This window comes from Gekko japonicus, unplaced genomic scaffold, assembly GCF_001447785.1.
Source record: "Gekko japonicus isolate JY-2015 unplaced genomic scaffold, Gekko_japonicus_V1.1 scaffold4837, whole genome shotgun sequence".
Classification (NCBI taxonomy): domain Eukaryota; kingdom Metazoa; phylum Chordata; class Lepidosauria; order Squamata; family Gekkonidae; genus Gekko; species Gekko japonicus.
Window position 1 is genome coordinate 4,753 of NW_015163232.1, and position 12,341 is coordinate 17,093.

The following is a 12,341-nucleotide window of genomic DNA, read 5'->3' on the forward strand; positions in this document are numbered from 1 at the left end:
CTTCTCGATGCTGTTCATTTGGAATGAGTGAAATGCGTTGTTAGGCAAGGTTTTCCTCACTCAAAAAGAAAAGGGAGATTTTTTTCAGTGCTTCTCAAAATTTCACACTTTTTCCAGTAGAAAAATTGAAAATGTCCTTAAACTTTTTGGTGCTTTCATCTTGAGTGTGAAAACCCTTTGGCTTAAGAATCATTTTACTTCTTTTCAGTCCCCCCCCCCCAAGTTTTCTAATTTTTCCTTTGGAAAAACTTGAGGGGGGGAGACCCTGGGTGGGGGAAACCATCTTTCCCCCAATGTTTCTGGGTCCCCCTGGGGTCTTACATTTGTATGAGAAGTCATATAGAAGAGAAGAAAGAAGAGAAGAGATTGGATTCGTACCCTGCCCTTTACTACCCAGAGGAGTCTCAGAGTGCCTTCCCCTCCCCACAACAGACACCCTGTGAGGTAGGTGGGACTGAGAGAGTTCTTTCAAGGACTGCCCTTGAGAGAACAACTCTGAGAGAACTTGTGACTTACCCAAGTTCAGTCGCAGCTGCATGTGGAGGAGTGGGGAGTCAAACCTATTTCTCCCAGGTTAGAGTCTGCGCTCCTAGCCAATACACCACACCGGCTCCTTTACATGAATGGGAAATGGCGTCTTGATTTTTGTGACCGTAATGGAAGCCGGGTAATGGGGATGGAGATAAAGAGTTGCTGCTGCAAGCAATTTACTTGGGAACTGACAATCTGATTATTTCTCCCATCTTGAACCTTCTGATCTGCTTTTGGCTTCTGTTCAGAGGGGCTCAGCAGTTGTTTCTCCTACACGTCATGTTTCCATGTACTTCGAGTGATTCAGTACTACCATTTGCTTGGCTGAATAAGACAGGAAAACAGTTTTGCTGTTCAGAATGACTCGGGGTCATGGTGAATAGCTCAATGAAAACATCAATTCAATGTACAGTTGCAGCTCAGAAAGCAAACTCCATGTCTGTTGATTATTAGGAAAGAGATTATGGCCCTGGTCATTTTTGTTTTTTCAATGCCTTTGTGTAACTCAGCGATGTGCTTACGTTTGCAGCGCATCTCCAGTTTGGTTTGTCCCATCTCCCCAAAAGACAGACGGTTGGAAAAGGTGCCGAAAAAGAACAATAACATATTGGGAGGGGGAGTTAGTTTTCTATGAAGAAAGCATGAGGTGTTTGGCTTTTTTAGTTGAGAGGGAGGGACTGTAGCTCAGTGGTAGAGCCTCTGCTCAGCCCACAGGAGGTCCTGGGCTCCATCCCAGGCATCTCCAGCTAAAAGGGCCAGGTCATAGATAGGGATGTGCATTCGGTATTTACTGAGCTGCATAAATACCCGAATAATGCCTTTGTGGAATTTTCCAGGAATTTATTAAGCCGAATACCAAATCACAGCATCTATTCGATAGCCGAATAGAGATTCCCGAATACTGTTTGGCTTTATTTGGCTATTATTCGGCTCCCTTATGCCCTATGGGGCCAATAGTCAATGGCAAATCTGTTAGGGTAGATGCGGTGGTCGGAGGGGGGGGGGTTGAGGTAGAAGCACCAAATTTGCAGCGTGTCTGCTGGAGCCTCTCCCCAAAAGGACCACCAAGTTTCAAAAAGATTGGGTTGGGGGTCCAATTCTGTGGGCATCAAAGGGGGGGACACACCCCATCCTCCATTGTTCCCATTGAGGGAAAAATAGCAAGGCAATACAAGCCCAACAGAATGTTCCGGAGAATCGCTGCAGTAGGAAGTGAAGTGTGTGTGTGTGGGGGGGGCATGTTTGCAAGGCCAGCAGCAGACCCAGTGCAATGTGACCAGCAGAACCAATGCGGCCGTGGCAGTGCCAAAACCCAAAAGGACTAAGGTCTAGAGCAACTGCGGTATGAGGTTGCTTGGCTTAGAAAAAAAGGCAAGTAAGGGGAGACATGGTAGAGGTCTATAAAACCGTGCATCTTTCTTAGGGGAAACTTACAGTCAGAGTTGTGCAACAGTGGAATCAGCTGCCTATGGAGGTGGTGAGCTCCTCCTCCCTGGCAGTCTTTAAGCAGCGGCTGGACAAACACTTGTCAGGGGGGTGCTCTAGGCCAGGGGTGTTGAATTCATTTGTTACGAGGGCCGGATCTGACATAAATATGACTTTGTCGGGCTGGGCCATGTGTACCATAAACGTAATGCCGGGAACCGGTGATATAAACTGTACAAAGGATAGCAGCTGATAAGCTCCGATTTGGTGTATCCTCACTGCAAGGCCTCATAGGCCGGGAAGGAAGGGGGCGCAAAGGAAACCCACACAGGCAGACTGGAGACCAGTGTTCCCTCTAAGCTGAGTTAGTGTGAGCTAGCTCACAGTTCTTTAGCCTCCAGCTCACAGATTTTTGTCTTAGCTCAGGAAGGAGGGCTCCCGAGCAAACTAATCTATGCAGTAGCCAAGTCGCTCGCTCGCAGCTTTAATGCCAGTAGCTCACCAAGTAGAATTTTTGCTCACGAGACTCCACAGCTTAGAGGGAGCATTGCTGGAGACCCAGCGGTGCAGCACTGGGCCGATGCTCCCACCCTGCTTGACTGCTGCAGATGAGGTTGTTCCACCATGCTGAAGCCACAATTGGAGTGGCTCCGCCCGCTCCCCCCCCCAGCAGTCGCCTGTTCGCTCCCTTCCACTAGTTGCTTGCGGGCCGCATAAGAGCCCCAGATGGGCCGGTTCCGGCCCCCGGGCCTTATGCTTGACACCCCTGCTCTAGGCTGATCCTGTATTGAGCAGGAGGTTGGTCTAGATGGCCTGTCTGGCCCCTTCCAACTCTGTGTGATTCTGTGGTTCTCTGCTGTTGCAGTCACCCTGGTGGTGGCCACTGTATGAACAGAATGCTGGAATTGATGGGCTTTTGGTCTGATCCAGCATGGGTCTACTTAACGTTCCTTAACAGTTCCTGATGGATGTACCGCTAGATCGGAGTCCAATAGTCCCTTGGAGCCCGACAAGGTTTCCAGGGTATAAGCTTCTGACAGTCAAGGCTCCCTTCATCAGACACAAGCACAATAAATGACAATTCCTGGGATTCTCCCCTCAGGCGATCCTAGATATGAGCTGGGATCAGGCTAAGTTAGCTCTCAAACAGAGAATAATGGATATAGAGAGACAAGCGGATCTTGATAGGTCTCGTAAATTCAGAGTGCAACCTAGCAGTTCGAAAGCAAGAAATTGCAAGTAGGTAAATAGGTACCGCTTCAGTGGGAAGGGAACAGCGTTCCGTGCGCCTTGCTGTTTAGTCATGCCGGCCACATGACCACAGAAACGTCTTCAGACAGCGCTGGCTCTTCGGCTTTGAAACGGAGATGAGCACCGCAACCCTAGAGTCAGACTCGACTGGCTTTCAAGCAAGGGAACCTTTACCTTTTTCCTGCCAACCTAGCAGTTCGAAAGCAAGAAATTGCAAGTAGATAAATAGGGACCACTTCGGTGGGAAGGTAACAGCGTTCTGTGCGCCTTGCTGTTTAGTCATGCTGGCCGCATGACCACGGAAATGTCTTCGGACAGCGCTGGCTCTTCAGCTTTGAAACGAAGATGAGCACCGCAACCCTAGAGTCGGACTCGACTGGCTTTCGAGCAAGGGAACCTTTTACCTTTACCTTTAATCAAATTAGATATCGTTTTGTCCCGATGGCATATTTAACACACCTTGATATAAATAAATATAGAAAAGCCTTCACACTAGCTAGATGTGAGGCTCTCCCCTCTACAGTGCTCGAGGGCAGATACAGAAGAGTTCCCCTTGCACAGAGACTTTGTAAACGTGAGTCTGGGGAGATAGGAACTATTGAAATATGATGTTTAGATGCAAGTGGTACAATGAGGCTCGAGACAGATTAATTCAGCCTCTTATTTAAAGAGATGCCTGGGCAGACAGACGCGGAGTGTTGTAATAAAATGTTATCGGATGAAAACCACTCTATTACTAAGATTGTGGCTAAATTTTGGATGGCATGGCTGTTGCATTCGAAAAGGACAGCTTAACTTGTAAAATCGCAGTTCTTTTCCGTGTGTTTTTCTAGTGAATCTGTTATATGTATTCTATATTTTTATATTGTGTAGTTTGTGATGCTTTATTTTGGTGTCCCTCGGCGGGGTGTTTGGATTGATCTGGCTGGATGCCGTAATAGAATTTCATTCATTCATCAGACACAAGTAGGAATAGAGAACTTTAACGTGTTTTTCGATACAACAATTCAAAAACACAACATATAAACATAACAAGATAATATAACTTTTCAAAATGTTTTATAATAAATTCAAATACTTAATAATTCACATTATACAAACATTATATATTTATATAATGCTTAATCCAATCAGAGCAGACGTATATTAAACTTTTTCTTCCTAAGTATATAGTGGTTTCTGCCAACTCTCCTACTTCAATAAAAAATAAAATGAAAATACCTGTCAGGAAGTTTATATAAACGATTAGGAGTAGTATTAATAAATTCAAAATAAGAAAACCATCTATTCATAAACTTGTTTGCTAAAGAAGAAGAAGAGGCTGATAAAATCTGTTCCGCAGTTTTATCTGATGCTGCTAACACCCATTGTTTGATTGAAGGCACTTTGGTTTGATTCCAGTGTTGGGCTATCAGGGATTTAGCCGCTGATAATAAAATTGAGATCAAGAACTTTAAAGTTTAAATAAATAAAATTAAAAAAAATAGGACTAGGGAACTGAGTCTGTATATTCTGGTCAGAAGGAGGGAGGAGTGTGGTAAAAAAATGCTTATAAAGGGGTGGTGTAGTGTTGTTTGGTATACAACGAGGACGGAAGGTAGGAGAACTAGGCCTTGGCTTCACCTGTAGAAAAGCATAAGGTACAGTGGCCAGTCAATCCAGTATAGAAGAAGAAGAGGAAGAGATTGGATTTATACCCTGTGCCCTTCACTCTGAGTCTCAGAGCGGCTTACAAACTCCTTTCCCTTCCCCTCCCCACAACAGACACCCGGTGAGGTAGGTGGGGCTGAGAGAGCTCTTGAGAGCAGCTCTGAAAAAAACTTATGACTGACCCGAGGTCACACCGGCAGCTGCTCGTGGAGGAGTGGGAAATCAAACCCGGTTCTCCCAGATTAGAGTCCACTGCTCTTAACCACTACACCAAACTGGCATGTCAACCAATCCATGATGGGCTCCGCCGCGAGGACCAACAAATCGAAGGGCATACAGACACTTCGGGCGAAACATGCAACCAGAAGTTAACACCGAGATTTTTCTCTGTGACGGCCATTGCCCCGAGAGTTCGTCTCAGATTTTAACTTGTGCTTTTCAAGGGGGATAGCTGGTGCGCCGCGTCAAACACACCTCGCACTGTGTCAGGGACAGGCTGTAACTAATACGGCTACTCCGATAAGAAGCACACACACTTGCCACAGCCCCTCCTTCGTGTGACCGTGCCCTCAACCTCTTTTGGTTGTTCTCTCTCTTTAAAAAACAGGTTATAAAAAGATCACCGCACGTCACCTCGTCCCAAAGTCATTCCGTTTAACGTCTCCGGGGTGATTGAACGGTTACGTTGATGCAACATCAGGAGGTAAAATGCTAATGGAATAATCTCCGAAGGCACAAGCCGGCAAGCTGCGCTTTCCAAAGAGCCACATCCACTGCTCCCTCTGAGCTGCGGGGCCTTGTGAGCGCTGACAGAAACTGCTCTTTTTCAAGGGCAGCTCTGACAGAACTATGGCTTGCCCAAGGTCATCCAGCAGCTGCAAGTGAACATAAGAGAAGCCAATGTTGGATCAGGCCAATGGCCCATCCAGTCCAACACTCTGTGTCACACAGTGGCCAAAAAATACCAGGTGCCACCAGGAGGTTCACCAGTGGGGCCAGGACACTAGAAGCCCTCCCACTGTTGACCCCCCCCCAAGCACCAAGATGACAGAGCATCACTTGCCCCAGAGTCCCTATCTATACCTTTTGGCTAATAGCCACTGATGGACCTCTGCTCCATATGCTTATCTAATCCCCTCTTGAAGCTGTCCATGCTTGTAGCCGCCGCCACCTCCTGTGGCAGTGAATTCCACGTGTTAATGACTCTTTGGGTGAAGAAGGCCTTCCTTTTATCTGTTCTAACCCAACTGCTCAGCAATTTCACGGAGTGCCCACGAGTTCTTATATTGTGGGAAAGGGAGAAAAGTACTTCTTTTTCTACCTGCTCTATCCCATGCATAACCTTGTAAACCTCGATCATGTCACCCCTCAGCCGTCGTTTCTCCAAGTGGAGGAGTGGGGAATCAAACCCGGTTCTCCCAGATTAGAGTCCGCAGACTTAACCACTACACCAGACTGGCTCTGTACTTTCTGAACAGCTCCTGAAATGGGCGTACCCCCATAATCCCCCGAGCTTTGGTTATTACTTAGGGAGATGTTTTAAGCAGGTCATTATGACGGTGCTTTGCTTTGGGTCTGCAACTGCCTCTTTCAGAGCATCTGTTGCCGTTCTGTTTCTAAATAATTAAAAAGCAATCAGATCTTTCTTGGTGTCCTGGCAGGTTGCTTCATGGGAAGCCCCAAGCTGGTCCATCAAGAGCTGCCCAACATAACTCTTAAAGATCCGTTAATTTTACAGCGTTCCTGGCACGCTTTTGGCTCTTGGCCGTGTCCCTTTTAAGCGCAGGGGCGGCACAGAGCTTCTGCCAAATCCTGTTTGTTGAAACTTCCCTATAGAAACTAAGAGGGGAGAAACCAGACTGCATTCCAAACGATGGCTATAATTACCCACGTTAAGCTGACCTTCATGGAGCCAGGAAAGAAATCAGGCTCTCAATTAAGAAGGGAGATAAACTGGTGATGTGTAAAACTTCTTTAAAAGCACAGTCAAACCAGTCAGAGTTTGTTTTTATCAGAGGTGTGAATGGCCCTACTCCCTCCCTTTCTGGTGGTCTGATTCTGGTGTTCTTTATGTTTTTTGCAATATGTTCCTCATAGTCCCTCTTTGCCTGTCTCGTCAGCGACTTGCATTTTATTTGCCAAAGCCAGTATTCCCTTTTATTTACCTCGCCCGGACTAGCCTTCCACCTCAATCCGACTCAGGTCTTTCGACATCTTTCCTGAAATGGGTGGTTCTGGAGTGGGCATGCACCTCTCGTCTTCCACAGTGAAGGCAGAGGAAGCGTCTTTGCAGTTTCCGCCGCCACCTCCTGTGGCAGTGAATTCCAGGTGTTAATCACTCTTTGGGTGAAGAAGGACTTTCACCCCGTGCTCACCCAGAAGAAGAGGAGATTGGATTTATACCCCGCCCTTCACTACCCAGAGGTGTCTCAGAGCGGCTTACAATCTCCTTTCCCTTCCCCTCCCCACAACAGACACCCTGTGAGGTAGGTGGGGCTGAGAGAGCTCTTGACAGAAACTGCTCTTTTTCAAGGACAGCTCTTATCAGAACTACGGCTTGCCCAAGGTCATCCAGCCAGGTGCAAGTGGAGGAGTGGGGGAATCAAACCCGGTTCTCCCAGATTAAGGTCCGCGCACTTAACCACTACACCAAGGGCCCCCAACTGCCAAGTGTTGGTCATTACTTGACAATGACCAACCATCGTGCTGTGCAGGTGGAGATCATAGAATCATAGAGTTGGAAGGGACTTCCAAGGTCACCTAGACCAACCCCCTGCACAAGGCAGGAAATTCACAAATACCCCCCCCACATCTCTAGTGACCCCTGTCCCATGCCCAGAAGATGGCAATAAACCTCCAGGATCCCCAGGTAAACTGGCCTGGAGAAAGATTGCTTCCTGACCCCCAAAGTGGCGATCAGCATTTCCCTGGGCGTGTAAGAAAGGGCCACGAGAACTGAGCACTGAGGCAACCCTCCCTGCCCTCCCTTCTCGTGATCTGACAAAGTTCACAGAATCCGCATGGATGTCCGATGGCCACCTGGCCTCTGTTTGAAAAGTCTGGAGATGAGCTGTAATTCCGAGGGATCCCCAGGCCCCACTGGAGGCTGGCATCCCAACACAACAACACAACACAACAACATCGCCTGGTGATTCCAGGCCCCAGGGAGGCAAGGCTTGCTGTGATGAGGGCCAGGTCCTTCTCAGTGGTGGCTCCTGCCTGATGGAATGAGCTCCCGGAGGAGATCAGGGTTATCGTATCACCTCTCAGTCGTCTCCCCTCCAGGCTAAACAGACCCGGCTGTGTGTTCCGATCCCCTTGGCTTCTCCAGGAAAAGTGGCTGCCACACGGGCTCATACAGCGATGGCTCAGGGGCTAAACGCCACCAGTTGCGTCATCGGGCCTTAAAGGCTGTACTGTGTGGTGGATTCTCCCAGCTGTGAAACGGCAATAAGTCAGCGACGTCATGGCTAAACGGGCAAGCATGACTAAAAGAAAAATTCCGCTGCACAAGTTCCAAGTGCTAGGTAAAAAAAGCTTCTACCATGTGTAGCTAATTTTGGGGAATGCTACTGAGGCACGCTCTGACCTGGTTGGCGCAGGCTAGCAGAGTCTCACCTGTATCTCCTTCTCGGCAAGCATTGTGCAATGTATGTGGGAGATGGCACCATCCCAGGTATATAACTGCACGAGACAGCGGCTTGCCTTCCTTTTTTGCTTTGCCTCTGTTTTTAAGCAACAGTCTTTTCTCCCTACTTTCCTAAAAGACAGAAAACGATAGATAAATGAATGGAATGGGCCATGTCTGCTGATGCTTTCCAGCCCGATTGGGGAAAAATAATTGAAGCTTTTGGTTGGATCGCGCTGTTCATTCTTCAGCAAACATGCCTCCATAGTAAGACAGGAAGATTATAACTTCTCCTGGGGTGGAAGAGTGTGCGTTCCATATACTTGGGGAAGGAAGAAAAAGTCAGCGGGCGTCTAGTGTGTTTCTCTCTTCCAGTGCAGGCAAGGGGATTGCGCCAATTAACAGAACGGGCTTGCGTGTCAAAGAACATCTTCCCTGAATTACCCTCAGCGCTCAAATGGCACGCGAGCTAGAAACTTATTTTGCAAAGCTCCTTGGGGGTGCGAAAAGCGTTGATTTGAAGGTTTATCTAACTAACTGGAGTCCCCATCTGTTCCATCCGAGTTGTTAAGGTCAGATTCAACCTTGGTGGTTAGCAGCATTTGACTGCTTAAGGGCAATATGCTGGTCTCTGTTTCTGGTAGTGAGATGCGTTCCAAGTGGGTGACAGTCTGGTTTCTTTAGTGCTTTCCCCTGTGCTACCAGTAGAGATGTAACATTTCTGGAAATTTTGAAGCTCGGGAAAAAAAAAGTGTTTTTTTCCTGGAAAAAACGGAAAGTTTTGGAAAATTTGAAAAAATGCTAATTAGCATTTCTTTTGTCTTTTCTAGATTGAAAGTCATTCTGTTACTTTAGGAACATAAAATATGACTATGGACATTTTTACTTGGCATGAAATTATCATAAATAGCATATTAAAAATATAGTGTATCCAAACAATTATTACAAACAGAATACCCACCCACATGCAAAAACAAAACTGAAACTTTTTTATTTTCTTGTGACAATCGCACCTCCTAAAGGAAGAAATGCATCTTGTTCTTGCATTGGCGAGTTCAGTTTGTAACCTAGGACTTGCTTGTCCTCAGTGCATAGAAATTAGATCAATCAGATACCATATATATATATTTTAGAAATGATTTGGAAAATATTTGAACACCTTGTCTTAAAATATTTTATTCATAATGTTAAAATAAAACGTTCCATAATCAATTTTTTTTCTTTTTTCAATTTTTCCAATTTTTCGGAAAAAAACAAAAAGGCTTCAGGAAAAAAACAGAAAAAAACCATTTCTCCCCCGAATTTTTCCGGTTTTTTTCCGGGCCTTCACATCTCTAGCTACCAGTCAACTGGAAGCATGTTGGTGTTGTCCAAAATGCCACTGTGAAGCCCAGTGTGTAAGTAGATGTATGTATAAATTAGTTAAGTAGAGTGCAGAGTGAGATCTAATGTGATATTAAATTGATTCTATTAAGTGTCGATTAATGTGGTATCATCAATATATATTTATAATAATTGTTTAAAACAGCTAAAAAAATTTTTTTTAAAAAAACCACCCCAATGAATTAGATCCCCCAACAATCAATTCAGTTTAAAATGTAGAAGTACAACCAGACTTTCAATTTATCTACGTTCAGTGGAGACGGGTTGTGCCATCAATCAGCATGTGAGCAAAAAATTGAATTTTGTGTAAAAATGAGGGCGTGGGCTCATGGAGGGGGGGGGGAGCTGAAGGCGAGACGGCTAAGGTGCAAAGAGGTGCATAGAATCTCCATGAAAATACCTTCCCCCCAATGCCATTGCTGTGTCTTTAGGCCTGTTGAATGCTCAGAAGGTGATTTGGGGTTGAATGGCCTTAGAAAGCCTTGTGTTCCGCACCTGCCCACAGCTCAAGAGAAGTACTCGGCATCATAGCAATGTAGACGTCCAGTTTCCCAGCTCTGTCGTGCCCTGATATTCATGTGCCATGGCCTGTGCCCCTGAAAGAATATCAGTACATAAGAATGTAAGAGAAGCCAATGCTGGATCAGGCCAAAGGCCCATCCAGTCCAACACACTGTCACACAGTGGCCAAAAATACCAGGTGCCCTCAGGAGGTCCAGCAGTGGGGCCAGGACACTAGAAGCCCTCCCACTGTTGCCCCCCCCCAAGCACCAAGAATACAGAGCATCCCTTGCCCCAGACCGAGAGTTCCTATCTATAAGAACATAAGAGAACCCAATGCTGGATGAGGCCAATGGTCCATCCAGTCCAACACTCTGTCATACAGTGGCCAGAAATACCAGGGGCCATCAGAAGGTCCAGCAGTGGGGCCAGGACATTAGAAGCCCTCCCACTGTTGCCCCCTCAGCACCAAGACTACGAAGCATCACTTGCCCCAGCTTTAAGAACATAAGAGAAGCCAATGTTGGATCAGGCCAATGGCCCATCTAGTCCAACACTCTGTCACACAGTGGCCAAGCATACCAGGGGCCATCAGGAGGTCCAGCAGTGGGGCCAGGACACCAGAAGCCCTCCCACTGTTGCCCTTCCCCCCCCCAAGCACCAAGAATACAGAGCATCCCTTGCCCCAGACTGAGAGTTCCTATCTAGAGCATCCCTTGCCCCAGACTGAGAGTTTCTATCTATTTGTTGTTGTTCAGTCACACAGTCGAGTCCGACTCTTCGCGACCCCATAGACCAGCTCCCGGCAGGCCTTCCGGTCTTCCGCCGTCCTCTGAAGTTGCCTTAATTTCATGTTCATTGCATCTATGACACTGTCTAACCATCTCATCCTTTGCTGTCCCCGTCTTCTTTGACCTTCAGTCTTTCCCAGCATCAGGGTCTTCTCCAGTGAGTGCTCCCTTCTCATTTGGTGGCCAAAGTATTTGAGCTTCAGTTTCATTATCTGGCCTTCCAGGGAACAGTCAGGGTTGATTTCTTTGAGGATTGACTGATTTGTTCTTCTTGCAGTCCAAGGGACTCTCAAGAGTCTCCTCCAGCACCATAGTTCAAAAGAATCTATTCTTCGGCGCTCGGCCTTCCTTATAGTCCAACTCTCACAGCCATACATGACTACTGGGAATACCATTGCTTTGACCATGCGGACTTTTGTTGGCAGGGTGATGTCTCTACTTTTTATCATGCTGTTTAGGTTCGCCATCACTTTCCTCCCAAGGAAATCTTTTAATTTCATGGCTGCTGTCACAGTCTGCGGTGATCTGGGATCCCAGGAACGTGAAGTCTGTCACTACTTCCACGACTTCCCCTTCTATTTGCCAAGGAGTGATGGGGCCGGATGCCATGATCTTAGTTTTTTTGATGTTGAGCTTCAAGCCCACTTTTGCGCTCTCCTCTTTTACCCTGAGCAAGAGGCTCTTTAGGTCCTCTTCACTTTCTGCCATTAGAGTGGTATCGTCTGCATATCTGAGGTTGTTGATCTTTTCCCCAGCAATCTTAATTCCCGCTTGTGATTCATCCAGGCCAGCATTTCGCATGATGTACTCTGCATATATATTAAATAAGCAATCACAAAGGAAAATACCGCTTTGGCGTGAACTTGATGAAACCCATCCGGACGACTTCCAAGTAAGACTTTCCTGTTAGTGAACTTCACAAGAGTAGCCGGCCAGATAAAAAGAGGGAGAGAAAGAAATGCCTGATTTATTAGGAAAAAAAACAAGACATTACTTTGGAACTGGTTTGCACTTGAGCAGCTCTGCTCGCGAAGGGAAACGGGCTCTCAGAATTTACAGGCGTAAGTGTTCCTTCTTCCTTCAGCGTCCTTTCCCCTTGTTCTCTGGCCACTCTCTCTTCCCTTCCTCCGCTTATAGACATCCGCACCCGATAGACAACGCTGGGCTTTTCTCCTACACGA

At 46.8% G+C, this 12,341-nt stretch overlaps 1 protein-coding gene across 1 annotated transcript in view; it reads left to right on the forward strand.

Moving 5' to 3' along the window:
- The window catches only part of ABCC5 (ATP binding cassette subfamily C member 5), a 69,908-nt gene that overhangs the window by 3,697 nt on the left and 53,870 nt on the right, over positions 1 to 12,341 (forward strand). The window contains exons 2-4 of the mRNA XM_015407190.1: positions 5,465 to 5,525; positions 11,990 to 12,052; positions 12,298 to 12,333. Of these exons, the coding sequence (XP_015262676.1) occupies positions 5,465 to 5,525; positions 11,990 to 12,052; positions 12,298 to 12,333 (160 nt within the window). The remainder of the gene's footprint in view (positions 1 to 5,464; positions 5,526 to 11,989; positions 12,053 to 12,297; positions 12,334 to 12,341) is intronic.